Source organism: Crinia signifera, chromosome 6, assembly GCF_055691185.1.
Source record: "Crinia signifera chromosome 6, ASM5569118v1, whole genome shotgun sequence".
In the NCBI taxonomy this organism is placed as follows: Eukaryota; Metazoa; Chordata; class Amphibia; order Anura; family Myobatrachidae; genus Crinia; species Crinia signifera.
Genome location: NC_139222.1, coordinates 205,714,617 through 205,742,125, shown reverse-complemented (window position 1 = coordinate 205,742,125; position 27,509 = coordinate 205,714,617). Strand labels below are relative to the sequence as shown.

General features: G+C 41.2%; 1 protein-coding gene across 2 annotated transcripts in view; it reads right to left on the bottom strand.

The window, feature by feature from the left end:
- The window catches only part of CA10 (carbonic anhydrase 10 (inactive)), a 322,195-nt gene that overhangs the window by 132,879 nt on the left and 161,807 nt on the right, over positions 1 to 27,509 (bottom strand). For both annotated transcript variants that reach the window (XM_083148657.1, XM_083148656.1), the window contains one exon: positions 10,664 to 10,738. In XM_083148657.1, the coding sequence (XP_083004783.1) occupies positions 10,664 to 10,738 (75 nt within the window). The remainder of the gene's footprint in view (positions 1 to 10,663; positions 10,739 to 27,509) is intronic.

The window sequence follows — 27,509 nt, the reverse complement described above, 5'->3', positions numbered from 1 at the left end:
GCACCACCACCAGAAAGATATACGGTAGTCAATTACGCACCACCAAAAAAATATACGGTAGTCATTTATGCACCACCAAAGAGATATTATATATACGGCAGTATAATTAATATGCACCAGCAGAGATAGTATTTTAATTACTAGATGCACCAGTACACTGTAAATGTATTAATATTTTTATTTATGTCAGACTAAGTAGTACAATGAGTAGATGCACCAGCAGAGAATATGTACCAGTTATGTAAGGCTGTATACACCAGCAAGGGGGGGGTTAATTATACAGCAGATGCACAAGCAGACTGGTATACAAGTGATTAAGTTTAACAACAGTGCTGCACACTGCAGTCATATACACATGTCTGATCCTGATGTATAAACCAATGCTGTAAAAAATACACCAGCAGGGGGGTATTATTACAGCAGATGTACAAGCAGACTGGTATACACATTTTACAACAGAGTGCAAGTGCGCACTGCAATCATAAGCATGTATGATTGAAGTGATGGGCTGGTGCCTGGCAGCCAGCCCCTGGCAGTGCATCAGAGTCACACCACCAGAGAGCAGGCAGTGGCACTAGGCACTGGCAGGTCCCCAAGCAGAAAATAAAACACAACTCTTCTTAAGCCTAACCTAACTAACTAAACTCCGTACACAGACTATCCTACTCCTAACCAGCTCAAATCACGAGTGAAAAATGGCGCCGGATGCTCGCTCTTTATATAGAGTTCCGGATCTCGCGAGAATCAAGTGCCGGGCAATGGAATTTTGCCCGCACGGCCGGATCCGAGTCAGGCGGAAAGCTCAGAGCACCGCTCGGATCCGGGCTCAGATTTATGACGTTCGTGCAGGCTCTGGGAAATCCGAGCCCGCACATCTCTAGTTATTTCATATTCTTGCACTTCTAGTTTACAATTAGAATGTCTTCAAATTGTAATATTCTGTTTGAAATGTCTGATTTCTTTAATTACTGTGTTACACCATAACCACTGAGATAACTAGATTTAGTAGGCTCAATCTAACCACCAAACCTTTTTGTGAAAACGGATTTATCATTCATTTATAAATTTTATTTGATCTCCTGTATTTTTTTAAACAAAAAGAGCTCAAAAGTCTGAAGAATTAAATATACATGAATCAAAAAACACAAGCTTGTATGTGAAGGGACATTGTAAAGAATTATTTAGGTAGAATGTGATGAAATATTAATGACTAATGCTATCCCTTTTAGAAATAGAGAAACATCTAAATAATGCAAACTTTATATGATTACCATATATCAAATTGATGATAATGTAAATTTTATCATTTGTGATCTGGGTTAAACTACATGTTAGATGTATGAATCTATTACTTATTACTTGTTCACTTTTAATTGTGGTTTTATCATTTCCTCCTCTCTCTCTCTTTCTCTCTCTATATCTATATATATCTATATATCTATCCAAATAAGGGACGTCACTCCGGGTCTTTTAAGCAGAAAAACGTAGTTTACTAAGTGCCTACGGCGTTTCGGGCCAAGCCCGTCTTCAGGACATACTCCCATATCTATCTATCTATCTATCTATCTATCTATCTATCTATCTATCTATCTATATATATATAAATGTAGTGATGATTATATATGTCCAGGGGGGAGACCGCCACAGAATCTTTGCATCTGCAGCGGCTGCTGTGCCTATATATTGAACTGCACGGGAAATAAACACATTTATTTTTTTTTCAGCATAAAGATGTGTACAAATTATATTTTCCCTCAATACACTATGCTGCCAGAGATGCGTGGCATAAGTGACCTGCTAGGACCCATGCAGCTCCTTTAGTGGCAGTGGGTTTTTTCCCCGGAAATGCGATTTATTTGCATTACAATGCAATAAACTGATAAATGGCATGCCTATATTCTATATGTGACCAGCCCTGTATCTGCATATGAAATGCCAACCCAGTGGGTGGCGGCCTTTAAGCTCTTTTAAAGTGGCCTCTGCCCATCCAGGTAAAGTGCTCAGAAGACAGTGTTGATGTTTCGGAAGGGCGGTGGCCGTACAAAAGAGCTTAAAGGCCGCCACCCACCAGGTGGGCATTTGATATGCAGATACAGGAACTGTCACTGGATGAAAAGCTCAGAAGATGCCATTGAAGGCAGTGGCCATGGCAAAAGCCATGCGTAGGCCCATACCTCATATGCCTGGTGGGGAATCTTGCACTGCATGTAGTCCACAGATTTTAGACAGGACAAAATGTGAATATAGGTTGGTGCCAATTGGGACCAACCAATTCACAATCCCGGCGCTCTAAGAATGGGTAAATAAAAATATATAGTTTAAGGTGCCTATAGTATGCACCAATAATTAGTTATATACTCAGCTGCTGCACGTGTTAAGTGAGCTAGCCTGGCTCATATACAGTAGAAAAATTGGAGGGGTAATAACACAATTGCGCTGCTGAGTATTTATAGGACACTCTGAGTAATAGCTTGTTGACCAAAAAAGCACACTGGACACGCTTAGAAAGTTAATAGTTTTTATATGAATATAAAAAGAAAAACATGGGTATTATACAGTACAATTAATAAATAGCACCTAAAAAAAATTCTAAAAACATATAGACTAAAGCGTCAAATGCAGGTGTGTCTCCAAGAATTAATTGGTATATCGATAGCACAGATATCCAAATCAGGATCTAGGTATATCCAAAATGTATAAGAAATAAATTAGTTGCAAGTCCCCATTAATTTGCCTGCAGAAAATAGAGTTATTGCCAATTAGCATGTATAAGGTACATGCACTAGATGTAGGAGGCAGTTCATCAGCAACCAGTAGGTAATTAGATTGTAAAGTTTCTCACCTATAGATGGTGATGAAGGTGGGGAGCATTATTCAATTGTAGCTCAACCCTGATGTTAAATCGCCAGGAGTGTACATCTGAGATTGTAGGTTCACCGGGGCAATATGGAAGGAGCCCGTGCTATAGACGGTAGTGATGGCGGGGAGCGTTATTCAATTGTAGCTCGACCCTGATGTTAAATTGCCAGGAGTGTATAGCTGGGATTGTAGGTTCACCGAGGCAGTATAGTTGGAGCCCGTGCTGTTAGAGTAGAAAGCCGGCAAATATGAAATTGAGCAACGGCTGTGGACTTCAGTAGGAGCCGGTATCACGGCTGATGATGGACTGCGGCTGTAAGGTGTAAGCCGACAGTGCGGCTCACAGTGAGCGGTAGCTGTAAGGTGGAGGTCGGTCTCACAGTTGACAGTGAGCCGTCGCTTGTATAACAAAAGCCGGTAACGCTGCTGACAGTGGGTGCCGGCTATAAGGTAGACGCCGGTATCGCGGCTAATAATAAGCCGTGCTGCGGGTTTGTAGAGGGACTCCTGAGGTCCTGGAGACACGTCTGGGAGTAGGATCTGACGTCAACGCATTTCGTACCCACAATAGTTGGGAACTTTTTCAAGACAAGTATAGATCACCTGCATAGGTGCTTTATTTAAAGGGCTAACTCAATCTGAAAGCAATCAATTTTAATTACATCAATTTAATTTAAAAGACTAGCGTGTCCAGTGTTCACAATAATGTGATTCCAAATGCAATTATAATGAATCAGAACAAAGAAGTAAAATTGTTTTTATACATTGTTCATAAAAATATGTTGCGCATATACATTCGTTAACAAATCACATAGCTTGAGTCATACATCTTGTTGGCTTCTATGTAATTGTATAACCATAAAAAGACATATGTTTTCACACGGTATTTCAAATACAGAGAGGAAGATAGGGAGAGATGAATAATTATCGCATATAGGTGTTTGGATGTATTTAAAATGACATCCAATATATTACAGTGTCTATCGGTTCTATGTTTCAAGATACTTTTTATAATATAATGGTACAATAATGCTTTCTAAGCGTGTCCAGTGTGCTTTTTTGGCCAACAAGCTATTACTCAGAGTGTCCTATAAATACTCAGCAGCGCAATTGTGTTATTACCCCTCCAATTTTTCCACAGATTTTAGACAGATGTATTTTTGCACTGTAATTTAGAATTCATTTGGAACACATCCCACTCAAATCAAAATATTACTGCACATTACTACCTCACTGACGGTGAGGCAGATGTAATACAGTAGGAGCAAGTTTCATCTTTGCTCCTTTGGGCGTGGCTAGCCATGGCCAGCCATGGCTATTCTATTGTTCTCAGCTGCAATACAATACGTATTGCAGCTGAGAACAATAGAATAGCCATGGCTGGCCATGGCTAGCCATGGCCAAAGGAGCAAAGATGAAACTTGCTCCTACTGTATCTGCCTCACCATCAGTGCAACATGGTTTTTCCCATTTGCCATGCTTTTTAGCGTTGATAACAAAGCAGAATCAGGCCCTCTGAGCATTAGTACACCACAACTACCCCATTTTGTGTCATCTCTTCTAGGTGTGACTTAATCCACCAAGAGTAATCCTACAAAGTGTGCTCAAAATGGTTGCCTTGACAGGTACCACATGGGTGGAATATAAAACTCTTGAAATTTCAGAACCAAAATGGCTACACCAACCTTGCATTATGCTTACTGTGCTCTCTGTTTTTTTGCTGTTTAGTTTTCAACTTGCGGTAACACTTAATACAAGACCAGACCTGATTCAGACCTGTCAGCTAGGCTGCATCTGCTCGCAACCTAGAGAGCAGATAAATGCCACCCGGCCAAATGCCCATCCACCCTGCCACCCAAATCCTGCCGCTAGGATGTGAGGGGATGTGTACATCCCCTCGCATGCTGCTGAAATCATTCGAAGGTCGCTGAACGTCAAATGATTTCTTCAGCCTTCGCTCTGAAATGTAAGTCTATACATACTGTACTTTTCAGATACCCACTGATCGCCGAATTGGGGGCTGGTGCTGACAATAATGGGGGTTATTTTGGTTCACACTTTCTGACAAATTCCTTCTTAGATGGACAAAACCATGTGCACTGCAGGTGGGGCAGATGTTACTTGTGCTGAGAGAATTAGATATGGGTGGGGTTTTACTTCAAAGTGAGATCTATATTGCAGTGTAAAAATAAAACAGCCAGTATTTACCCTGCACAGAAACAAAATAACTCACCCAAATCTAATTATCTCTGCACAAGTAACCTCTGCCCCACCTGCAGTGCACATGGTTTTGTCCATCTAAGAAGGATTTTGTCAGAGAGAGTGAACTAGAATAAGGCCCCATGTGAGGACATCCCCAAGCAGGGATTGCCATGTCTGTGTTCTCAGGGAAATGCCCAGCATTTTTATGGGGACACCAATAAAATGCTGAGCATTTCCTGCTGCCGCCCCCTGCCCGCCGTCCTTGAGTGAATAGATATAGACTCAGTGGCCTTTATAACAACTTCTAACCAACATTAATCCAAAATCAGGAAGTCGCTTAGAGATCATTGGGGAATCTTGCTGATGGATCCCATCTTGAAGGACATCTTACCTACACAACCAGAGATTGTGTTCAAGAAATCAAATAACCTGAAAGACATCCTAGCACCATGTCTTCCGGCAGCAGAAAAATCCAGAATACTTGGGGTCCGAAATGCATGGGGTCTTACAAATGTGGGAAATGTAACATATGTTGATATGTACACTCAAACAGGAGAAGCTTCACAAATTCAGACAACAGCAAGGAATACAAAATAAAATATTTCATGAACTGCATAACCCCAACAGTCATTTACCTCCTAGAATGTCCATGCCACCAAAAGTACGCTGGGAAAACCAAGTGACCTCTCAAGTTACACATCCAGGAACACACAAGGAACATAAAAAACAAAGTGGACAACCACACCATATATAAACATTCGAACTCTCATCATAATGCAGATCCAGAAGGACTATCATTTCAATCCATTGAACAGATTCAACTTGGAGAGAGAGGCGGTGACTTAGCCAACAAACTTTCCAGATGAGTGATGTACTAGATCTTTGAGTTAAAGACACTATACCCAATCAAATTCAACGAAAACTACAGAATTGCATTCCATCTTTTGTATCATTATTACTCAAACCCACCCCCCTTTTATCATGTATGTTAAACAAAAAAAATAAAAATAAAAATTAATAAAATATTGACATTATCAGTTCTGAGTTTGATTCCTCACTCTACAGACAAACCACCCTAGAAAATGCCCAATCTCGTCCGATCTTGGAAGCTAAGCAGTGTTGGGCCATCTGGTACCAGGAGGGGAGACCCCCAGAAAACCCCGGTACTGTAGCAATGAAGAGCATATCAAACCATGGACTGCCCCTCATTAATAAATTCCGCACATATTTTTAATTCATATAAACACGCTTAATCTGTATATTTATATTATAGTAAAGGAATATTTTGTGCATATATTTTTATTTTTTTTATATAAAATTATTATTCCATAGACTGTTCTACACTAAATACATATATATATCACCCATACTTATAAAAGACTTTTTTTAAACGTTTAGGTATTATTCGATTAATAATAGACATTATATAGATATACTGTAGCACATATCCTAATTTCACTGTCACTTTTAAATATATTAATTAATAATATGACATATTTTATTGCTAACAATAAGGACAAAGATCTTATTTAACTCTTAATTCATGGTATCAATATATATGGGGAAACATATAGATGAATATGCCTTCAATTAAATTACTGCCTTCAGTTCAATTACTGTCCCAATTTTTCTTCTATATACTATCGACTAAACTTGGTGAAGAAAAGTCTCCCTTTCAAAGACTTCAGTCTCCACAAATATGGCCGCCACTGATGAATCTACTAAGAGAAAAAGAAAAATGGCACCCGATAAAACACAGTGAACACTTTTCTCTCTAGTGCTTGATAATGACAAATCCACCTCTACACCTACACAAATCACAGAGAGGGGGCACATGCACATTGCGCCTTATGAACACAGTGAATTACCATCTCTGTGTGGCAGAAGTGCGCGCATGCGCAGTACACTCAGCAGGATGCCGGAAAGGTGGCAGAAGTGCCACAATCAAGATGCTGTAGCATTTTTTATTTGTTTTCGGCATGTGTCATCTTTTCAATTTTTGTCTATACACAAGAACTCTGTATAGAGGAACACAATGGTGTAATTTAAAAAACACCCCGCACTTCTACATAATAGCTGTGTGATTCCGGCAGCACTGGACTCAGCTCTCAGTTGTGTAAGCATTGTAATAACCTTTAATTTTGCCTTTCCTTATCATGATTGTAATCATTCATTAGTGACTATAATCATCCACTTTGTATCAGAGTTATCACCATTGACAGTTTTGTTGACCTACTCAATGTACAGTATCTTGGCAGTCACTATACTCTTAGAAAACTTTCCTGTAACAGTGCTTGTAGATGTTATAAATCCAGATATATGTCAAAATATTGTACTGCACAATCAATGGATTCAATATTAAGAATTGGTAACACTGAGCAGCTGCTTTAAGTAACATTAATGTTCATACATTATACTAACTGTAATACATTTAATTATGCACAAATTTATCCAACTGGCTTAATGTACTGTATATAGTAAATAGCTTCTTCACAATCTTAAAAAGTGCACCCTGCAAACATTCTCTGCAAACGGTTTTACTTTAAGACCTCTCCGTAGTTACAAACTATCCATTATCTTCTAAAACACTGCTTGTATAGTCTACTTTATAATTTAAATAATCATGCAAGGCAACAGTTGGCTTATTGTTACAAATATAGGTACTGTATATATTTTTTAATGTTATTTGATGCTTAATTTCCAACATAAATACCATTTGTGGGCTTGGCTTTACAGTTAGCAATGAAGGACAAGAGTGCAGGAGATTTTGAGGTATGTTTACTAAAGGTTGATTTTGACTGATTTTGTTTATTTACATTGATTTTTGGAAGATGCTTAAAACAAGATACTTACTAAAGGCAGAAATAAACTCGCGGTCAAAACTGATTGTCCAAAAAAACAGTGGTAATTTCTCATAGAATTCAATGTAAACAGAGATTTTCAGATGTGTCCTCGTTCATCCTTGTTGAGATGCGTCAGCGTTGCAGCAAGGATGTTGTGGCATAGCTATAACGTTGAAGTGAAAGGAAGCCTCCCATGCTCTTAAAAGGGACCCGGCAGCAATACAAACAAGTGCAGCATGCCAAGCTTCATTTGCATTGCGATCCTGCTACATTAAGCAGCTATACACAGCAACAATGTAGCAGTCCACACCTGTGCTAACAGACAATTTGTAAAATTGACTGAAAATGAAACCTAAAATTGACCAAACAATATATGGTATGGTATTTAGCTCAGTCATTTTAACAAAGTTACATATACTGTATGTCATGGTTAAGCGCATGGATATTTTCAGCTTAGATGTGACCTAGGTTTCTGGGACAAAATGGCTGACAGGCTGCATCCTGTGTTTGACCTGCATGTATCCAGGCTGAGGGTGAGAGAGCAAATTCTGTCTTCCTGATATTCCAGCCCTTATCTACAGGCCCTGAAGTTGGGGATAACACCAATGCTCCAGGTGCCGATGACGAGATCAGATGTTATAAATCCTGATAAGGAGGAGGTGTCCAGATCAATCACAAGTGGTGGAAGGTACAGGTGTCCCACGTGTTTCAAATGACTAGCCACTTAACTTCCTGGGTCATCATAAACTCCAGGTGACCAGGTATAGATCTCATTTTGAGATGTTGCTCTCTTTGAAGGAGATTTATGTGTCATCTGGGCTAAACCCCCTCCCCTGTCTGTTGCCAGGCACCTACAGTATGTAAATATGGTGTATGTGCAATTGCTGACTGTCCAGTGTCCAGCAGGGAGATGGTTAATAATCCCTAGGTTGGGGGCTGCTGCAGCTGAGGGATATATCTGTCCCTTTCACTGGGACTAAGCAGGGCCGAAACTAGGTGTTTCGGCGCCCGGTTCGGCAGTCATTTGGATGCCCCCCCCCCACAAAAAAATTAATAAAAATCACTGCCTTGGGGTCAGGCAGCGGGGGTCCGGGGACTGGAGAAGGTTAACTCCGGCTCCTAGCGCTGCCGGGCGGTGGGCGGGAGGCAGATTTTGAAAAGGCTTGCTGGACGCTGATTGGCTGAATTCAGCCAATCAGCGTCCGGCAAGTCTTTTCAAAATCATCAGCGCTTCCCGCCGCCAGGCAAATAGCGAGCGGCTGTGTATGTGAAAGCTGCCGCTACACCAGTCCCTGGACCCCCGATGCCAACATACCTGCGTGTAGCGTCCAGGGGTCCAGGGACTGGTGTAGCGGCAGCCTTCACTCACTCCATCTCCTAGCGCTATCTGCCTGGCGGGCGGGAAGCGCTGATGACTTTGAAAAGACTTGCCGGACGCTGATTGGCTGAATTCAGCCAATCAGCGTCCGGCAAGTCTTTTCAAAACCTGCCTCCTGCCCACTGTCTGGCAGCGCTAGGAGCCGGAGTTAACCCACCAGTCCCCGGACCCCCGCTGCTCATCCCAGGGACCACGCTGCCGGGACACCAAACTAGCGCCCCCACCCTCCAGCGCCCGGTGCGCATGACCCCCTAGCCCCCCCCTAGTTACGGCCCTGGACTAAGGGCCTTATTCAGATCTGACCTCAGTACAAATTTGTTTGCAAAATGTGTAAAACCATGTTCACTGCAGGAGCACCCATTTAGGTGGGGTGTGCTGAAACTGAAATCTAAATTGCAGTGTAAAAATAATGCAGCCAGTATTTACTTTGTACAGAAACAAAATAACTCACACAAATCTAACTCTCTCTATACATGTTACATCTGCTCCACCTGCAGTGTACATGGTTTTGCCCATTTTCCTAACAAATTTGTACTGAGCTCTGATCTGAATAAGCCCCTAAGTGTGCATTTCTTGGGGAACTCAGCTACACACTGGGAATTACCATATTGTCTATTCCTTAAAATATCCCCACAACAGAACTACCTAAGCTCATTTGAGCAAATGAGTTAGGTTTTCTGTATTTTTATTTCTATCATTTTGTTTGATATTGTGCCATAATCTGTGTGTATTCTAAAATATTCGTATCCACCTTTGTAACTCTGTTGCTTGTAAATAAACCTCTGAAGTATTTTTGGAATTACATTTAAAATTGTAGTCCTGATCTGTATTTCTTAAGACGCAAGGTCCCGTGTAGTCAGGGGCGTAACTAGATATCAGTAGGCCCCATAGCAAAAGTTTGTAAGGGCCCACCATTTACCAACTGATGGTGATAAATGTATGTAAAACATATTACTTAGACAGTAAATATGGGCCCCCCTCAGCCCTGGGCCCCATAGCAGCTGCACCCCTTGCACCAATGGTAGTTACACCCATGCGTGTAGTACATGTTACCGATTTTTCAAAATACTAATAATTGTGTATGAAGGTAAGGGCTGAAGTTAGCCTTCAAACATAGTACTGTACTCCTTCGACTGGTGGCAGTGTACCATGTTCGATTAACCCCATGTGTCAAAAGTTACCCCCATATCACAGGCGGCAATTCTCAAATTTACGTATTTTCAGAATTGCCTGGCATCGTCATGACACTGTACAACTATCCAAAAAGGCATTTGTAAGGTTGCAAATTACACAGTTAGATGTAAGGAAGTCAGATAATTAAATGTAAAAATAATAATAATAATCATTAATAATAAATAATAACCTCTTTGCATGGTCTTACCTGGAACAAAACTGCCCTGGACGACCTCTTTATAAGCCCACCAGCCTTCATGGATTTTTGGTGAATTCTGTTGTGCTGAAATTTGCAGAAAAACAAGTATTGTGAGTTTTGTATCATTTACACAAGGTATTAGTGTTAAAACTGTAACATGGCATGTCAATGATTAAAATAAAATCATATGTTACCAATCAATTTTTAACATATACTGTAAGCTCAAATGTAAATCCTTTGATCTGCGTGTACTAGAGCAATTAATATCATATCAATTTAAAGCAGCACTTGATTTGGGACACCAGAAAACTGCACTGTATGTCCTTAAGACACAACAGGAGCATAGCTTCATGCTTACATCCTTGGTCCAGGCTTCTCTTTAAATGATAAGCATGATGTCACATATGCTGGTGGCTGGGCCAGACCAGAATGCATCATCCTAACTCCCAGTTTCTTGTTTATTGCTATATATAATTATTAACCTTTATTTATATGGCACCACCTGTTGTCTGCAGCGACATGAAGAGGGTTTAAAACAGAATAGTACATGGTAAAACAGTACAATTTAGTAAACAAATGGCAGGAAATATATAATTTCAACTCTCAGCACAGCATCTGATAGCCTGGATAGGTAAACGGGTGCTGGGGGAGTATTCACAGATGAGGAATAATTCCATGCATTTTGTCTATCACTTGTCCCTATATATTGTGAGGGTGAGGTTCTTAAGGTGACTGGAGATGGCTGTGCCAATGTAACATGTTGATGGAACCATTAGTTTATGTACTGTACATTGTGTTGCAGTGCCAGCTGGTCTACCTAAAGCTAAAGTCTCCTTCACATGCCAGTTGTATAACCTTTGTTACATGCACATGGGTAGTATGAACAGTGAATCTCTGAGCGGCCATAAACATGTGTTTAGCAGGATTACAAGGGGAGCTACATGTGTATTAGCCTAGGGCACCTGAAACCATAAATCAAGCACCATTGGCTTGGGTGTAACTAACAGAGTCACTTGGTATTATATGATTGCATTTATATATGTATAGTAGCCACCATTGACCAGTCGCACCTGCGATTGTGGTAGTGGCGGTCCATGGCAGGTGTCCAGACCTCCACAACCTAGAATTTATTTAAAAATATATATTTTTCTGGTGAATGGGTGGTCCGGTGCACCCCTGGACCACCCCACAATTTCACCAGTGCCAGCCACAGTTGTCAGTCAGGGCAGTGGAGAGCTTGAAGCGCAGCACCACAGATCGGATCAGTAGGTGAGATCCGATCTGTGGCATCCCTGACCCAGCACTCCCTGCAGACTTTATTCCCCAAGCCGCTGCGGGGTCTGTGGACCCATTGTTACGCCACTGTGCAATATGTATATATACAGTTCACCTGATATGTATTATACATAGTAATATAGTAAGTAAGGCTGAAAAAAGATGTTAGTCCATCGAGTTCAACCTAATTATGACAGCAAAGTTCACATATACATTCAAGAAAACAAACAATAGTTTATCTGATTGTCTGTATCATTAAGAGCTCTCTCTCTCTTTCTCTCTCTCTGCACTAACTGCAATTTAAAGCTGTGTACACATGGTGCAATATGACTGCAGAGCAATTTTGGCTTATTATTGCTCAGCGACCATGTCACACCGTAAACTGTCTTCCCCAGTGACTTTTAACTGATGTCAGCACTAAATAGTCAAAATGAAAGGAGCATACTTCCGCGACCAGTGACAATTAGGATTTATCACCCACTACACACAAAAACCACAGGCAATACAGTCACTCAGCGACCATTTAGCCACCGATACTGGCTAAAATCACTTCATGTGTACAGGGTTTTAGTTAAATCAGTCTCTCCCTAGTGTTAGAAGAGAAGTGAGGGAATCAGTCACCAGCATTTTTTACAACAGTAATGGCAAGGTTTTACATTCAAAACAATCTTTCTTTGGCAGAAAATTCCTTATTTTCCCTATCCATCTGTTTAGATATCTTCACTACAAGATTTACTGTCATAATTATAGAAATGGAAGCATAGTGGAACATGCTGCACCAAAATGATACTTTATTAAATTTACTCTCAATCATGATAAACATGACCACAGTTTAGGGTTTATATTTGTTTCTAAATAAAAAGATTTTAATAAAGTACAAGTCGTAGAAGAAGAAACTGGGTTCTCCCAGGTTCTTCCAGCTGCCTGCAGAATAGATGAAGTCCCATGATGCAGCTGCACTTACTTACTGATAGGCTTGGAGTGTGCTGCACATAATCACCATGGGGCATGCCTTCAGGCAATTACTGGCCAAGAGCAGCTGCCTTATGGTATGCCGGCTCATCTACTGTAGTTTGGCCTGGGAGATGACTGGGAATTTTGCCTTCCAGCAAAAGAAGCCACTTTTGACTATCATTGTGTGAATGTAAGTGAAAGTTGGGCAGGGAGAGGGATTCCAGGGTGTAAAGGAGGAGAGTAACAGGAAGAGAAGAGAGAGAAGGATAATAGAGGGGGAGATTATCAAGAGGGAGTAAGCTGGCCATACATCAGAAAGATCGATCTTAAGATCGATTGCACTCATGATTGTGTACAATTTCCCTTGAAATCCCCAGCAGTCCTTGGTGGTTTTTGGACACACAATCTACACACAATCGATCATACAATCAGTCATACAATCCATCTGCTGCATGATTTTGTACACAAGATGTGCACACAATCTGCATACAATCCATCATACAATCAGTCATACAATCCATCTTATGATTGATTGTATGATTGTGTACACAAGATGTGCACACAATCTGCATACAATCCATCTTACAATCAATTGAGATTGTATGATTGGGTACAATATCTTTCTGATGTATGGCCAGCGATAGAATGGAGTACTGGAAAGAGGATGGGTGGTAGAGATGTCAGGAGGGGTAGAACGTTAAAGTCACACAGATGGAGAAAGAATAGCATGGAGGATTGGGAGGAGGATAGGGGTATGGGTCATAGGGCCAACAGGCCATAGGTCAACACAAGAAAAGGTTGACATACCTTAGGTTGACATGGTCAAAAGGTCAACACAAGCAATAGGTCGACAAGGAAAGTCACCATGGAAAAGGTCAACAGGAGTTTTTCATGTTTTTTGGTGTCTAAGTTGACATAGATCCACATGGACACTGTATAAGTTTATCATATACCCCTTACATTGCTCACTTCACTCGCCATGCTTCAGACACATTGCCTAGCTACGTTTGGCACACTATTATAATCTAACTTTATGTCCACTTGGATAGTAATGTATGAAAAAAAGTGAAAAACTCATGTCGACTGTTTTCATCTTAACCTTTTCCATGTTGACATATTGCTTGTGCCGGCCTTTTGACCATGTCAACCTAAGGTATGTTGATGTTTTTCATATGCCAACCTATTACCTGTTGACCAATAGTGGTTGACCTATTGACTGGCAACCTTATTACTGTCGACCTGCTGACTGCATCCCAAGGATGGATGGTAGAGATGTCAGTAGGGTAAAGATGGATGGCAGAAAGGATTAAGGGGCATATGGATGTCAGGGAAGATGGGTGAAAAAATTGAAATGTAAAAATATAATCTGGAGAACACAAGATTAGAACCAGTAATCCCAGGACTCAGTGTGTTATCTTTAATTGGTGCAGTGTGTGTCCCAGGGTTGCCCACACTGTGCACACTGTACCCATTTTGGAAAAACATATCTGCCGGAGTCCCATGGCAGCAGCAGGAGCTCTGCAGAAATTGACGGAAAATTTACCAAATGCACAGTAGAGTGCTCAGACCCTACTGCTCCTGGCAGCGAGGAAGGGGCCTGGCTAAGGAGGCTGCATACTGGCCTCATCTTCTCTGAAAATGCCCCTGCCAGGATTACAACATTATTTCAGTATTGGAATTCCTAGAGATGTATCAATGTTTTAAAAAAGTGGAGAAGTGTCATATAGGAGGTAATTCTAATCTAAGGATCCCAAAACGCAAAAACATGTGCACTGCAGGTGGGGTAAATATATAATGTGCAGAGAGATTACATTTTCCTCACCTGCAGTGCACATGGTTTTGCCCATTAGAGAAAGATTTTGGTTTTGAGATCCTTGCTGAATTACCCCCATAGTCCCAATTCAATAAATCACCTTCTAGCTATCATTTTATGGAATGCAGTTGAATGCTAGCTAGCAGCTGTTTGGCTGCAGTGGGCAACTTTTTTACTCTTCCAACAGGAAACTTTATTGCATTTGCATGTTCTTTAACAGTCTACAGTATTAGTAATATAATTAGTAAATATAAATGATAAAAATATATGCTTATATTATGTATTTAAGCACATACACCTGGCAGTGGAAACCATTCTAGTGCTAATATAATTGTATTTAGTTAAGAGTAGACCAATAATGAAATAGACCACCCAAGGCATTGCACTGTCAAGCATTTAAGGTAGAGATGTGCACGTCCCATTTTATTTTGGTTCTAATTTACAATTGTGTTTTGGTAAAACCACCCTTAAGTGTTTTGGTTTGATATATGATTTCAGTTCGGATTAAAATTGATTATATTATAAACATCAGTAACACTGGTCAACACGCATTTTGAGTCTGTTCTGCATATCTGATTTTTATTTCTTACATTTACTAATTAAAGGAAAAATTATTTTACATGAAACAGTTATGAAATTATGGATTTTAAGAAAATTACCTGCTTTCATACCTTAAACAAACTTTTGTAATGAACTTTAATTACTTTTAATTACAATAAAAAAAAAACAACTACTGTAACAGAATATATAAAAAAGTTTAGATATTAATATTTTTTTTATAACTCTGCTGTGATTGTATGGACTTTCTCGTATTAGCCCCCAAATATAATCCCCATTGTACTATCATTGTATTGCCCCTGATACAAAGTTCAAAGACATTCAAAGTCCCTAACATCTTGATGAAAATGTTCACCTTGCTTTCTGCCCCCCCCCCCCCCTCCCCCGCACTTGTCCCCTCCCTTACTTAATAAAACACACTTCTCCTTATATGGTCATTTCAAAACTTTAATATTTCTTGAACATTGTAATAGGAACAAAAGCTACGTTTTTTTATGTTTTTGATTATTTTTTGATATAGAGAATCAGAAAATAGTCATGAAAATGAAGACTCAAAATAAATACTTTTTTTTTGTTGACTGTAATAATCTCTGATAAAAAAAAAAAAGCTAAAATCCGGTTATTTTTTTGTAGCCCAAAACCAATAATTTAAAATCAGCATTCAAAACCATGGTAAGTAAGATTCAGCCCAGGATGTGGTTCTGAATGGATATCCTCAGGCAATAGAGATTGGATTTTGGTTCAGTTCAGATCCCAGAAATTCTGGTAAATGTGGATATCTGGAGAACCAAACTCATCTCTAATTTAAAAACAATGCCATAAAGAAAAAAGCTCTTGCAACTGCCTGCACTATGACTGCAGCTTCTCTCTGGTCATATTACCCACAACTCCCTACCCAATGTAGCACAGGCATATTATCATTCAGGGTAAGGAGACTAACCAGTGAGCCTGTGGAAACATGTCTTCACTTGGGTCCATCCCTGGATTGTAGTGAATCTTTAATTTTTAACCACTTTCTTTTTTGACATATTATAGTGTCAGGAAAAAACTTTTTTTCTTATTATGCATTCCCTTGTCATATGACTTTTACAGTATCTTTAATTACAATAAACCATGATTTTAAATAAGGAATATAAAAAAAACCTGTTTTTTGTAACTATCAAATTAGATTTAACATATAATTAATTTTATTCTGTAGATTACAAAATTATTTTTGTGATACATAACCATAGATCACATCATAGTAGCTCCACCTTGCTATATAATGACAGTTCTATTGTCATGTATAGCTTTGGAGCCAAATTGATGGATTTCTTGTTATCGTGCTACCCCCGCTCAGAGAGTCATAACAATGGCCATGCCCTCATCTAAGTTTCAATATCATTGTTATTGTTGAATGCACCCTGTAGCTCTACAATGTTTATATAATTTATTCTTTCCCTTTCCTTACAGCAGAATACACATTGAGTCTAGCAAAGTTTATATAATTATAGCTAGAATGACTGGAGCAATGCAGGTTCATTCATACAAAACTAATAAGCTTGTTAGATGTGTTTTTTAGTCATGTGCTTTTAAATCTATTGTACTGGTTGTATGCAACAAAGCATGATAAACAGGTTATGACATGTTCTAAAAGTTTAAAGGCCTTGTTAAAATTTTAGAGGGAAGCAGCAGGAACAAGTCCATAGAAAAACCACTAATGCTTTTTTTGTGTGCTTTTCAGGGATTAGTTAGTGATCAAAATGCTTATTAAAAGCTAAAAGTGAGATAGCCCTAAATGGTCCTAAATGGCCAGTAACTAACATCATCTGTAAGCTTTTACTGCAGATCAGAATAATAAGCTACAGGTTATCTACATGTGCAATCACTCTATAGGAATCAGAAAAAAAGGAGGTGTGCCAGCGCTGGCTGTTTTAGGAAATTTACAATACATGGTTCTCAAATGTATAAACAATTTATTAATAACTATTTGTTTATTGAGAACTGTGTATTGTAAATTTGCTAAAACAGCCAGGCCTGACAAACCCAGTGCCAGCAGCTGCTGATAGCGCACCACACACCACCATTTTTTCGTACTCTATAGGAATCAGTTGCCACTAGTTATTTTCCTAGGTCCATCAGTAGTATGAAAACATCCAGATCATGGGCGAAAAGTATTAGGGTGCGATTTATTAGACAGCTACAAAATCGCACCATATCACATATGTAAAATTTGCTATTTTCGGCTGAGATTCGCAAATGTAATAATTTTTTAGGCCAACACTTTTTAGAGAAGTACGGAATTTTAGTGACAAAAATGTTTTTTTTTTTTTTAGACAAGTGCATTTTTTTTGTAACAGGAGTTTGTGGATCTGTGTAAAAATTTTTTTCAGCGTGTGGTTTATTGAGCCGATCCTGGTTCCCCAAATACGGCGGGGGGGGGGGGAGGAACACATGGGGATCCCCTATATGTAAGAAATCAGCACTGAGTTCTTGGACCGGTCCTGGTTCCATAAATATGGGGGATGTACAGTAGCATCGAGCTCCAACAGTCAGAGGTGACATGTCACAGCCGGGGACACTATTTTTGCAGCATCCCCTGGCATAACATAACATAATCACCCTGGCTGGTCAGCCCTGGACAAGGTACCTGGGTGAGTGAATATGAAGTAAAAGTTTATACCCATTGATTCAGTGTTTGGGTGTCACCTTAGTGTTTATTCACCTTTATGTAGTTGTCTGTGCCCCCATAACTTGTTATATATGTATCCATCAGCCGGGGACTGTTTGTCAGCCTCTGGCTCTGGAACGCACACTGCTGGAATGCAGGTGCGTCACTTCCGGGACCCGGCTTCCGGTCCTCCCAGCACTGGCCGCCATATCTGCGGGCGGCTCCATGTAACCGCTGATACTGTGCCACACTTTAACAGTGGGTAAACTTTGGCTCCTTAATATGCTCTGATGAATTGTATAGCTGTGTTTATGTTTGTACATTATCTTAATAGGCGTCCTTATTCCACCGGAAGTGATGTCATTCTCTCATGCTAGTGTGTCAGTTTGACACAAACAGGAAGTAATTTTTTTGGCATATTGTTTGAGCATGGGAGTTGGTATATATATATATATATGGGTTGTCAAGCAGCAGCTACCTTGCTGTAGGTAGTGCTTTATGGGCTGTGCTGTGGGTTTATCACAATTGTTGCACATGGATTCATTCTTCTGATGACAGTCCCAAGAGGACAGAATCGTTGAGTGACATCTTGATACTTACACCTATGAAGGCTTGAATAAATACCCAGCATTTTTATTGCAAATTTGAGACTGGTGCCTCTTATTCTTCTATATATTTTGGACTGTGATGGAGGTCACCCCAGCAGTTGGATGATGCTAGATGTGAGTGCAATCTTTCTCGATATGTATGAGGGGGGACACATGGGGATCCGCCTTATGTAAGAAATCAGCACTGAGCTCTTGGACCGGTCCTGGTTCCAAAAATATGGGGGATGTAGCATTGATCTCCAACAGCCAGAGAGGCCCCTGAGGAAAACTGTGAGAAGCAGTTGAAACGGCTGGCGGGCCGTGTGTATATACCATTTCCATGTTATAAATAAAATCACGTTGGATTTTCTATTATGAGTGACGGTTCTTCTATCTCTCTACAAGGAGGGTGAGTGTCAATATATATATATATATATATATATATATAGTAAAGGTCCAGGTACCAGCTCTCCCTGCTATAGATCTGTGCTGCCCCGGGTGCCCGCTGCAGGGAAGGGAAAAACCTCTGCAGTTACACAGCACGTATCAGCAGCACTCCAAGGGACCAGAAATCAGACTACAACCAGCGGCTTAGTAGAAAAACGGCAACGTTTCAGTGCCCAGTTTATTATCGTGGCACTTTCGTCAAGGCATGATGAAAGTGCCACGATAATAAACTGGGCACTGAAACGTTGCCGTTTTTCTACTAAGCCGCTGGTTGTAGTCTGATTTCTGGTCCCTTGGAGTGCTGCTGATACGTGCTGTGTATATATATATATATATTTAAACAGTAGAATTCGGTGCCTGGTCCATAATAGTAATACAGTACACTTACCCCCCCACTGCAGAAGGAGTCCAAACCGGCACACGAGTAGTGAAGAAAAAGATGTGGTTTATTCTATAAGTACAAGAGTTATAACAGCGGTATAACTCTTGTACTTATGGAATAAACCACATCTTTTTTCTTCACTACTCATGTGCCGGTTTGGACTCCTTCCGCAGTGGGGGGGGGGGGGGGGTGGGTTAGTGTACTATATATATATATATATATTATACATATCCCCCAAGATTTGGGCCTGTTGTGAACCTGGTACCTGGCATTGAAACTGGGGCATGTCCTCAACATAGGGGTATGTGGCTTAACAGTGATGATGCTCCTGCGACCCATGCATCCCTCTGTCATCACTATAGGGGCATGGTCAGCACCCTATGATCTGCTTGCCATGCCTCCGGTCCCTCTGTCTCTGTAAATAGATGCTGTGTGTACAGTATGTGCACAACATCTATTCACTGTTGCTGTCCCTAAATATATAGTTTTCATTAAGTTCTTCATACAGGATACCATGTACCTCATCAATCTTATCAATTTCTACATTCATCATCTCTCCTAGCAAATTTGTCAGGGCAGAGTACAAATGAGAAACTCCCAAATGCTCGTCTATTGCATGAACAATAATTTATGCAACTTGCAGTGCACATGAATATACATCTGTACAAATATATATGTTTGGTTCATTTAAAAGCAGGGAGCTACGGATACTTCATCTAAGTTCATGAATGTACCTGGCCCAGTGTAATGCAAGTACCACCGACAATGTTAAGCATAGTAGGCCAACGATGCAATATGCATCTATTACGACTGCTTTAAGCATTTCTTCACACTACAAGATGCATAAATAGAGATAATGGATGAGGAGCAGTTTACTGGAAAACATATTATTATTGACATTTATTTAAATAGATCTAATATATTATGCAGTAATGTACATTCAGGTAATTGTATACATGCTGCCATGTCACTGTGCAGCTTACAATTACATTTCCATTGAATGCACATACTGTCAGGGCTATTTTTCAGCAGGCTCCAGCAGGAACTGAGGCCCTTATTCTAGTGCACTCTTTCTGACAAAATATTTCTTAGATGGACAAAACCATGTGCACTGCAGGTGAGGCAGGTGTAAAACCCCACCCAAATCTAATTATCTCTGCACAAGTAACACCTGCCTCACCTGCAGTGCACATGATTTTGTCCATCTAAGAAATATTTTGTCAGAAAGAGTGCACTAGAATAAGGGCCTCAGTTCCTGCTGGAGCCTGCTGAAAAATAGACCTGCATACTGTACAAATATAAAATTGAAATGTGTTCCTAGAGGATAACACAGAAAATCATCAATCGGAAAGTACAAAAGTTCACAATCTCCAGATACAGTACTCCAGTACCTTGCATGGAATGAAACCCATGACAAATGATAACCATTTGCAGACTAATAAGCAACAACGCTCACAGGTAATCAATAGCAAAGTGTCTGGCTTAACTTCGCTGCTCAGCTGCCTCTTCAGGAAAATATATGAACAAAAGAATTCTGAGCTATATATGTTTAAGTCAATTAAATAATATATGTTGGAATATATGCTATATCATGCAGTTGTTATGAATACATATTTCAATTCCACTAATCTCTGCATATATGAATGGACAGGTTGTAGACAGTGGCGCTGGTAGAGACAGGGAGAGGGTGCTAAATACTTGGGTCCAGGTCTGATGGAGGACCCAGTGGGGCCCCTGTTACTTGGAAGCAGCTGCAGTGTGCTGGGGTGCAGTGTGGTCAGTGATGTGCTTAAAGTACTATTTTTCTGTATTTTATTCTAAGAATACATGACCACGCCCCCTGCAATTTAGCCACACCTACTGAACAGTACCTAGGCCCAGCCAAGCTCTCTACTGCCCTGGTTGTAGATGGTAGCATTAGATCCACTCTGTGTCTCAACAATTTTAGATATATTAAACACATATTGGATATTAATCCAATAAAAAAAATGGAATGGTGAAATGGATAAAATAAAGTATAGATTACTGTATTAACCTGAATCAAAGAGCAGAATCCAAAATCTCACAAGGAAAGTCACAACCAGAAACAAACTCCCTTGTATAGTTTTCTTACAGCGTATTGGATAGCTCAGGTGTGAGTCCTCTATATTGCACTTTTAAAATAAATAAAACGGTACTTATATGTTAGATGGGCGCCCACTAAGCTATTTGCTTAGTTTTCCAGGTCAGCTCGCCACGCTTCGGGCTCGGTGGCTCGCTGCGCTCACCACACTATATTAAATCAACTCCATACTGACATGGATAGTGGGGGTATGAGCATACTAACTATAGTTGGCGCCCAACTAACATATAAGTACCAATAAAACAAACAGACTGTACTTAGGGAGAGTTATACTATGAAACTAATGAAGCTCAAGCTTTAGGGACCATAATTCAAAAGGGACCCATTTTCACCTTTTGTTTTTATACACTATAAATATATGGTTATAGCTTGTCACCAATAACACCATGACATCAAGTTTTTAGTGCAGTATAGCTGCTATTTCAGATTGGAAGCACATCACTTAGTACTAGGGTTGCTACCTCATACATCATGCAACCCATCACATATACCCAATCGAGTCTCATTGTCAAACGCAGCCACTCACCCCTCACTTTCACAAATTCCCATTCACCCCCCATTTTACTCTACCCAGAGACCCCAAAATAGCCACACTGTTACATACAAATAAAGCTACTGTATGTATCATTATGTGCCATTAGTAGCCACCTCTCCCCAAATGCCCTTCTTAATTAACAACAAATGCCTCATCTTCCCCTCTATGCTGCACCCAGCCAGCAGCAGGTAGCCAGCTTCGGGGAGAGGAGGCATGTGTAAAAATATTCCTCTCATCTCCTGCAAGCAGCACAGTCTGGCACCTCCAAGGTCCTCCTCAAGAGTCCTGCGGCCAGAGGCTCCGGACAGCACATTCTAGCTCCTCTCTCCAGTGTGCATGTAAAATGACATGCACAAGTGCCTATTTCCTGGCATGGACTTCTGAAGGGGAGGGGTGTGCTGTAGTTGATGCTGCCTGCAGTGGACACTGTGAATGAGGACACTGCCAGTGGTGGGGGGCGGCCCGGTCACTGCCAAAGGTGGTGGGAGGGGGGGTTGGGTGCAGCTTTCGGTGTCACTCGAGTGCGGGCAGCACCCCCCTAGTGATGCCATTGCCCAGCAGCGAGGTCAGCGCTGCAGCGGGAAGCTGTCCAGGCTTTTCAAGTCAATTGGATTCAGGGAGAATCTGGAAAAGCCTCCTGGAGGGTTGCTACCAAATCCAGGAGAAACCATGGAAATCCGGGAGAGGTGGCATCTCTACTTAGGATTGCAGAAGCTACTTGGAGGTGTAGTCTAGCTTTTTGATTTGCACTTTTTAAAATAACCTCAAATGTGTATCCATTATACATTTTAATTCCCGATAGCCTGGGGAGCTTCTCTTCGTGACATTCCCAGGAATGGCAAAGACCGAGAGGGCCTGTCATGGGAAAGAGACAGGGTGTAATGAATGATGACAAGGAGGACTGGACATGGAGATATCTAATAAGGTGCATAGCTCAGGGGAATAAATTAAATGAAACAGTACAATGTTGATATAGTATGCATTTTAGAAACATATCCAGTTGGGGGTAAGCTATTGTCCCTTAAGAAGTCGTGGATGGGAAATGCCTACCATGCCCCCTTTACATCTTCGTCTAGAGGGGAGGAGAGGAGTTTTATAGTATTTATGGATTGTATTATTAATGCTATGAAAATATTTTTGCTGGTGGTTTATATCCCTCCCCCATTTTAATTTGAAGTACAGTATTGATTAAAGCTTCCGACTTTGTGGCCTCCTCCCCTAGCTCTTATGTTTTTTGCACAGGAGATTTTAATAATGTTCTGGACCCCCAGAAAGATAGGTGGAGTTGCACAATTTTGTGAGCTGCCCAGAGTAACAAGGGATTCCCAAATTTTGTACACGACCTAGGCTGGGTGGACCCTAGGTGGGAGAAAAACCCTAAGGCAAAACAGTACTCTTGCTTCACCACATTGTACCATACCTTTTCAAGAATAGACCTTATTCTAGTCTCTTGAAATTTTTTGTCTCGAGTAGTAAAGGAGCCCGTACACGCTCCGTTTTGCAGCTCCATTATGTACTTTTAAAGTACACATCGTATCGGATTGCATGTCTTGTGCATGCATTGTGCATGCACTGCGATCCGATACGATGAGTAGCTAGTACAAAAAGTATGTGCAGCACATACTTTTTGTACCGTACTATGTGATGCGTGGGAGTGCGCATCGCATAGTACAGAACGGAGCCGGACCACAACGGAGCGTGTATGGGCTCCTTAAGAGTTGAGTATAAGACCAGGGGGATCTTGGATCACATTCCGTTGATATTGAACCAACTGATGCAGTTAAGAACCTGGGTAGTAGAGGAATCAGGTAGTGGCATGGCTAGAGCATTAGTAGTTCATAAAGTTGTTGAAACTTGCCCCCTACATAGTATAATGAAGGGCCATCAAAATATTGAAAGAAGCTAATAAAATTATGAAGCTCTTGGCCATCTCAAAGGGACATACTTTTTTCGGTACCTGCAGTTAAGAAAGGCCCTAGAGATTCAATTCCAAGGCTCCATCCCAGAGTTTGAAGTCTCCTTGATTAAAAAGACTTTAAATGCCAAAAACAATAAGAAAATGGTTTCAAGGTTTTATAAAAGCCTCACTAAAGTTACATTTCCAGATGGTCTGATAAAATTGAAGCTGAAATCAGAGTAAGATGTCGGTGTTATAATTATTGATGAACAACCAACTCAATCTGGACACAACAGTTCCAATTATTCATTTTGCATATAATTTACCTATCAATGAATAGGCTAGTAAAATTTGTGGGGAGAACAACAATAGCATGTCCCAAATGTAACTATGAACCTGGCAACTTTGGCATTTGCTTTGGGGATGTCAGTTGATTCAGGAATTTTTGGGTAGGATTAAACAGGTAATGTCAAATACAGGAATATCAAGGGAAATTCTTACCCCAAGTGTTTTATATTAAATATAGTTGGTGCAAGAATAGGTACCAATGAAAAACTACAGTATATATCACTAACTTATGTCCATTAGCTACAGTGATGGTGGCCAGATCCTGGATGTCTAGAAGAGGTCCTGATATTAATAACTTGAAGTCACTGGTAAATTCGGCTATATAGTATATAGCAGTAGTATATGAAAAATCATGAGTTGGTAAAGCATGATGTAAAAATTGCAATAGGTAAAAAGATTGTATGTCTATAGCGCACCACAGTGATTTTCAGCCTAGGTTAACACAAACTGAACCTTCACCAAAATGGTTTGTGAGACAATAGATACCAGAAAATGTTGTTGTGCAACCCTGGCGAAAAATACATATAAAATACACTTACACAATTTTTGATATATAATCTTTTATATATAATTGATGTAAAATATAATCGATGTAAAAATGGCAAAAAATTTTTTTACAGTATGTATATTATTAAACTACTGTAAGAGTAAGAAGGTTGACATATAATATAAACCCCAAATATTAATATAGGGATTAAAACTTTGGTACACAGTTGGGTTAAAATGGTGAAGATTACTAGAAACTACATATAGATCACATTTATAGAATAAAGGTCTAGGAGGAATAAACAGGGATCTAGTTCTCCAGACTAGTCCAAACAGAAATTAGCCATAGAACCATACAATCTAGTATAGGGTTAGTAAAATGCCAAATGACCTCCCTCCATAACAAGCTATTCACTTGCACGCGGTGGGGCAGATGATATAAAGGTATGTCATTCACATTGAAATAATGTTCTTCTGATGAAAATTCTACTCGAATTGAAACGTTATAAGCAAACCAAGCTTTTTGTCTTTATTTACCGCGAGTGCCACCACCCCACCTACCAGGGGCGTAACTACAACTTTGAGGGCCCCATAGCAACTTTTTAAAAGGCCCCCACACACCCCCCACACACACCATTGCCACTAATCCTTGGTAGAGATGAGATAGAGAGGGGCAGGGGAAGTGAGACAGAGAGGGGGTAAGAGAAAGGGGGAGGGGGTGAGAGAGGAGGGATGGGGGGTGAGAGTGGGGGAAGGAGGTTGAAAGAGGGGGTATGGTGTGAGAGAGAAGGGAATGGGGTGAGAGAGACTAGACAAGATGATGTGAGGTAAGAGGGGTTTGAGGAAGTTGACAGGCATCACTTTGATCCCACAAAGTACAAGCGGCGCTGTGCAATGCTACTTCTCACCTTCCTTGAAAGTAGTGGATCTCCTTTGCTGCTCCTCTGAACCAGCAGCCTCTGGCAGTGGTGTTGGATGGGCAGGTCTCCTGTGCCCCGCATTGGCTCCAACAGGCTTGCGGTGTGTGTCCTGTGCCCCGATGCCGGAAGTGGCAGTGTTATTTGATCCGGCGCTGGAGGGTCTCCTATGCCCAGTTTCAAAGGGTCTCCTGTGTCCTGACACCGGACACTGCAGTGGCGGGTGTCCTTTACTGGGGTACAGGAAGGTCTGCGCGTCTGCTCCTGTGCCTGGCGCCAGCAAGTATCCTGCTGTGACCCGGGGACAGAAGTGAGGCTGCAGCGGTAGTTCGGCAGGTTCCTGCACCAGTGGGTATCCTGTCCCCCACAATGTCTCTACTCTCTAGCAGTCGTGGGTGATAGGCAGCGCGTCTGTGCGCTGTTTCCTCATTTGAGGTAGCCACTAAAGTGTGGGAGGGGGCCGGGTACAGGTTATCAGTGCAGCAATATTGAATAAGAAAAAGGGTGCATGGGATTGCCTGCTTTGCCCCAGGCCCCCCAACCTGCCGGGCCCCATAGCAGTTGCACCCCCTGCACCCTCTATAGTTACGCTACTGCCACCTACTTATATCCATAACAAGCTATAGATAACAATGAAAGGGTGATATACAGTAGGTTGAGCCTGGGCGAAGATCACATCCTGTGTAACTCCCCCACTGAACCAGAAACTAAGTAATATTCTCGCCCCACTGACATTAGATCTAACTGTAAATGTAAAAGTATTGAGTATAGTTATTGTATATTACAAGGTTAATGCTTTTTGTATACAGTCTGGATAACTGAGACAACTCAGGCTATTTGACTATTCTTTGATATGAATTTAATGTGCATTTTTTACTTTTCTACATGAAAAGAAAATTATAATAAAGCTAAAGTAAAAAAAAAAAAGAAATATATATATATTCATAACTGTGTGAATCACTTTTTGCAACTTATATGCAGTGGCGTAACTATAGAAGGTGCAGGGGGTGCAGCTGCTATGGGGCCTGGCAGGTTGAGAGGGCCTGAGAACCCAGCACGCAATCCCCTGCACCCTATTGAATTTGTACTGACCTGGTCTGTCGGCGGCGGTGGGTTGCGCAATGATGGGGGAGGATGGCTACTGGTTCCAGTAGTAGATCCAGGCCCTCCCCTTTCCTTCTCCCTCTCTGATCGTGCTGCTGCTGGGGCTCTACATCACAAACTAGTGACCAGTCCCAGCGTGAAAAATGAAACTAGTCTGCTGCCAGCACTGAGTGATGTGACGGCGATACCCGCTACATCTGCGGGAGACCCGGCAGTACATATACGTGGGAGACCCGGCAGTACATACCTGGGAGACCCGGTGCTACATCCCCAGGAGACCCTGCTGCCACATCCCCGGGAGACCCACGCTGCCATATCTGCGGGAGACCTAGCCATGAGATCGTGGGAGACCTGGTTCTGAGTCCACAGGAGACCAAGCGCTGGGAAGAGGAGACCTGGCCTGAGTCTGTAGAAGAACCATAGCTGTGACAAGGAGACTGTGCTGCTGGAGGTAGCTAAAATAAAAGGGAAGTGGAAAGGAGGAGGGGGTGGAGCAGAGAAATGTATGAGTTCCACCTTTACTGGAACAGGGGGTATGGGATCTTGAGATACTTTTGCCACTGTCACAATCCTTTCAAACCGCGGGCTACCCCCCCCCCCTCTCCCCCTATCCGTCTCTCTGAAAAATGTGGTCCCCCCTCCTCCACTCCAACCCAAGTTCACAATATGCCACACAGCAGTGGGTGGCAGCAGTGGGCCCCTTACCTCTCTTCAGTTTAATAAACAAGGTGCTCAGAAACCTGGGAGAGACCCTTTTATTTAAACTAATATCATGGACGG